General features: G+C 42.2%; 1 protein-coding gene across 1 annotated transcript; it reads right to left on the bottom strand.

Annotated features, from left to right (window-relative positions):
• Positions 1 to 1,724: 1,724 nt before the first annotated feature.
• Positions 1,725 to 4,373, bottom strand: LOC140877612 (uncharacterized). The gene is made up of 6 exons (XM_073281148.1): positions 4,250 to 4,373; positions 3,487 to 4,055; positions 3,324 to 3,435; positions 3,076 to 3,282; positions 2,489 to 2,803; positions 1,725 to 2,026 (listed from the first exon to the last, which is right to left on the bottom strand). Exons 1-6 carry the CDS (start codon positions 4,371 to 4,373, stop codon positions 1,725 to 1,727), a joined length of 1,629 nt encoding a protein of 542 aa, XP_073137249.1.
• Between the last annotated feature and the right edge of the window lie 438 nt (positions 4,374 to 4,811).

Genomic DNA, 4,811 nt, shown 5'->3' with positions numbered 1-4,811 from the left:
AAGTCACTTCCTCAGTTTCTTTACGTTTCCATTGAACCATGACTAGAGGAATGTGTTTATTCTGATATACCTTGTCTTTCCCGTCGAGAATCCTCAACGGTCCCTCTACATACGATAGATCATGCTCGAACTTAACATCTATGGGGTGCAAAATGTGAGACTCATCTGCAACATACTAATGGATTAAGGATACATGAAACACATTGTGAATGCTGGAGTGTTCTGGGGGTAATGCAAAACAATAAGCCAAATCTCCAACCTTCTCCAATATCTCGAATGGACCAATGAATCTTGGGGCTAACTTTCCCTTCAGGCCAAATTTCATCACCTTCCGAAAAGGTGATACTCGCAGAAATACATACTATCCTGTCTCTAAATTCAGTGTTCTGCGCTTGGTATTGGCGTAACTGGCCTGCCTGTCCTGTGTTGTCTTGATTCTCTTATTGATCAGCTCTACCTTATCCACAATCTGTTGGATCATTTCCGGTCCTTTGAACTGTCGTTCCCCTACCTCATCCCAAAATAAAGGTTTCTGACAACGGCGACCATAAAGAGCCTTGAATGGTGCGAAGCCAATGATACGATGATAGCTGTTGTTGTAGGCGAACTCTATTAATGGCAAATGAACCTGCAAGGATAACCTAAAATCCATTACTGAAGTCCTCAGCATATCTTCCAATGTCCGAATAGTTCTCTCACTGAACGTCTGTCTCTGGGTGGTAAGTTGTACTCCAACTCAGAGTAGTACCAAAGTCCTCTGAAAACTACCCCAAAACCATGAGGTGAATATTAGATCCCTATCACTGACTATGCTCAAAGGAACTCCACGCAATCGCACTATCTCCTGGATGTATAACCTTGTCATGCGGTCAAATGGGAACTCGCGTTATACGGGAGAAAATGAGAGGACTTAAACAATCTTTCCACAACAACCCAAATAGCATCACACTATCTGGATGTCATTGGCAAGTGGGTGACAAAATCCATTGTCACATGCTTCCACTTCCATTCCGGAATCTCAAAGCTCTGCATCAGACCACCGGATCGTTGTTGCTCAGCCTTAACTTGCTGACAACAAGAAATCGAGAGACAAAATGATAAATGCTATGCTTCATACCTTTCCACCAGAATCTGGTATGTAGATCCTTATACATCTTAGCACTGACTGGGTGCACTGCGAATCTACTACGATGGGCTTGAGACAAAATCTCATCTCACAAGGTCAAATCGTCAGGTACCACAACTCTACCAGACAAACACAACTATCCATCTGTCTGAAAGTGGAACCCAGATACGTTGTCTCCTTGAGAAAGTCTCGCTAACTTCTACGTCTTTGGATCAGAAAACTTCACTTCTCGAATACGAGAAAACAAAGATGGCTCAGCTAGTACCGAATATAATCGGATCCCCTATTTTCCTTTCTTATGTCAGAACATAAAGCCTGAAGAACAACAATCCAAAATTGTACTAGCTTTTGCACTAGTGCGGAGAGCACTAATACTCACTTTACGACTCAGTACGTCTACCACTGGATTCGTAGTACTTGGATGGTACTTAATATCACAATCATAATCCTTGAGAATATCCATCCATCATTGATGTTGCATGTTCAACTCTGTCTGAGTGAACAAGTATTTCAAACTCTTGTGGTCCAAAAAGATATCGAACCTCTCGCCATACAGATAATGATGCCAAATTTTTAGTGCAAACACGATCGCTACAAGCTATAGATCGTTCACGGGGTAATTCCCTTCATGGGTCTTCAATTGTCTAGAAGCATAGGCAATCACATGCCCATTCTGTGTCAACACACAGCCAAAACCTTGAATAGATGCATCTGTGTATACAACATAGCCTCTGGGTCTAGATGGTAAGGTCAGAAAAAGTGCAGTAGTCAATTGACTCCTCAAATCGTTGAAACTCTGCTCACACTCGCTTGACCAGGCAAAAGGAATATCTTTCCTTATCAGCTGTGTCAATGGTATAGCAATCTGTGAGAAATTCTCAATAAATCGACGATAATAGCCTGTGAAACACAAAAAACTAAGAATTTCTGAATCTGTAGTCGGACGCGACCAATTCAAAATTGCTTCAGTCTTACTCGGGTCAACTGATACCCCTTCCCGAGAGATCACATGACCAAGGAATATCATGCAATCAATCCAAAACTCGCACTTACTGAACTTGGCGTATAACTTCATCTCATGGAAAATCTGCAGTACAAACCTTAAGTGTTGTGTATGATCTCTCACACTATGCGAGTAGATCAAAATGTCGTCAATAAAAACCACGACAAACTTATCCAAATAATCGCGGAAAAATCTATTCATTAAATCCATGAACACCGCTAGTGCATTCGTCAACCCAAAAGACATCACTAAAAACTCACAGTGACCATACCAAAATGCTGCCTCCGAGTTATCCGAATCTCAAACACGCAATTGATGACAACCTGACTTTAGATCAATCGTGGAGTACACAGAGTTACCCTGAAGTTGGTCAAACAAATCATCAATCCGTGGCAAATGATACTTGTTCTTAACTGTATCTCGGTTCATTTGTCTGTAATCAATACAAAGACGCATAGAACCATTCTTTTTCTTAACAAAAATAACTAGTGCTCCCCAAGGTAAAACGTTCGGTCGGATAGAACCCTTATCCAACAAATCCTGCAATTGTTGCTGCAATGACCTCATCTTTGCTGGTGCTAGACGATAAGGCACATGAGAAATCGGTGTCGTCCCTGACACAAGTTCAATCCCAAACTCGACTTTTTTAACTGGAGGAAACCCTGGAATCTCATCTGAAAAAAAATCTGGGTATTAACAAACCACTGGTAACTCATCTGCTGTCCTGCTCACTGTGTATGTATCAATCGCATAGATAAGGTAGCCTTCCCTACCCGCCTCTAAATCTAGACAAGCCCTCAGATCTAAAACTAGAGGCATATGGGGTAGCGCTCCCTCACCATAGAAAAATCATCTATCGTCCTCACCTAGACGAAACTGAACAACCTTCTAGTAACAATCCACAGTATCTCTATAAGAGGTCAAAACATTGATACCCCCAAAATACAATCAAAGTCCTCCATTGCTAGAATCATAAGATTCGCTAATAACTCAGAGCCCTCAAACTCTAAAGTACAACCCAAGACTAGACGCTTGGCCAAAGCCGAATGACCAGTTGGAGTAGACACCAAGCGTACTACATATAGAGATATGTATGGCAATCTATGATGCTTAGGGAATCGGTCAAAAATAAACGAATGTAATGCATCAGTATCTATGAGAAAAAAGAAGGAATTATGCACAATTTAAATGTACCTGCAACGACTTCCTCATTCTCTTTTTGAACCTCATCATGGCTCAGGGTAAAGACTTGTCCTGGAACATGTGGCCTCTGATTGGTTCTCCCAACTGATTGTCCTGATGTCCCCTAAGGAACTGACGCCTGACAACCCAAGCCTGATGCTGATACTCCACCCACCTGTGGACAATCCCTCTTCATGTGACCCATTTGGCCACATCGGAAGCAAACACCACTTTCTCCACAACATCTATCTCTATGGTGACGTCTCCCACACTTCTTGCACTGTCTCTTCCTTTTTCCATAGTGAATTACACCTTCTCCAGATCCCAATCCTGATTCTGAAGAAGTAGATGTACCAGATTTCTTGAAAGACTGGGCCCTTGGCCCCAAAGAATTACCTGGTCTAAAATAAGAAGAGAAGTTCATGTTCCTCCTAATAGCATTCTCAGCTTGATGGCAACGGTTCACCAAAGACTCATTCAATGGAGGTTCGTCGCTAACAGACACTTGGGAATAGATCTCCAGATTAAGGCCTTGCAAGAACAGATCATATTTGGCCTCCAAGCTGTTGGCAACATACGGGCAATATGGTAGAAGCTCAAACAACTTCTGTTGGTACTCGTCAATTTTCATATTACCTTGCCTCAAGTTCATTATTTCGTTCGTCTTAGCTTGTTTGAGTGCTGCAGCAAAGTATAGCTCTCGGAATGCTGCACGGAACTCCTTCCAAGTAGTTGATCCCCGCTCTGGTATGATGGGGATGGAGGTAGACTTTCACCACTTTCGAGCACTCCGTGTCAGAAGGAATTTGACAGCCTGCATCTTTTTCTCATCAGTGCAACGGTACACCTCAAAGCAGTTCTCCATCCCTTCCAAACAATTCTTTGTGAGTTTCGGGTTTTCACCGCCCTCTAATGGCTTAGGATCCATTTGAACAAACTGTGGATGTAAAATTTGTGTCTGTCCTCCCTAGGACGATGATTCCTCCTACATTGCTCCCTTTCCTCGTATTCACCCCAACGACCCCCGACACTCCCGTGACTCTCATCCCCACGTCCAGCCATCTGATAAGAGAAACAAAATCAATCCTCAAAACTATTTACCTATGTCTCAAATTCAATGCATGCTCTGATACAAATAAATGTTGTGACCCAACCCAAAATCACTAATTAATCTAAGCTTAAAGCATGTAAATCAACTTAAAAGCGATAAATCAAAAATCAAGTGAAAAATTTAATTAAAACAACTAAAAACCACCGGCAGAATACAACCGGTATCAAAATCCAAATACCAAATAATCTTGTTATAAAACCCCATCGAAATAACAGTACTAAAATCCCAAATTCAGAAACCTGGTACAGTACAAATCCACCCTACTGCAGCTCAACGGCCGCTACCACCTAGTCCGTCCAACCTGAGTCCTACCCCGTGGAATGGGGTGTCCAGAACAAAACCGAGGACGTGAGCATAACAAGCTCAGTACAAAAGTATGAGTATACAAG

Source organism: Henckelia pumila, chromosome 2 (assembly GCF_033568475.1).
Source record: "Henckelia pumila isolate YLH828 chromosome 2, ASM3356847v2, whole genome shotgun sequence".
NCBI lineage: Eukaryota > Viridiplantae > Streptophyta > Magnoliopsida > Lamiales > Gesneriaceae > Henckelia > Henckelia pumila.
This window is presented reverse-complemented; position numbering and strand designations above follow the sequence as displayed.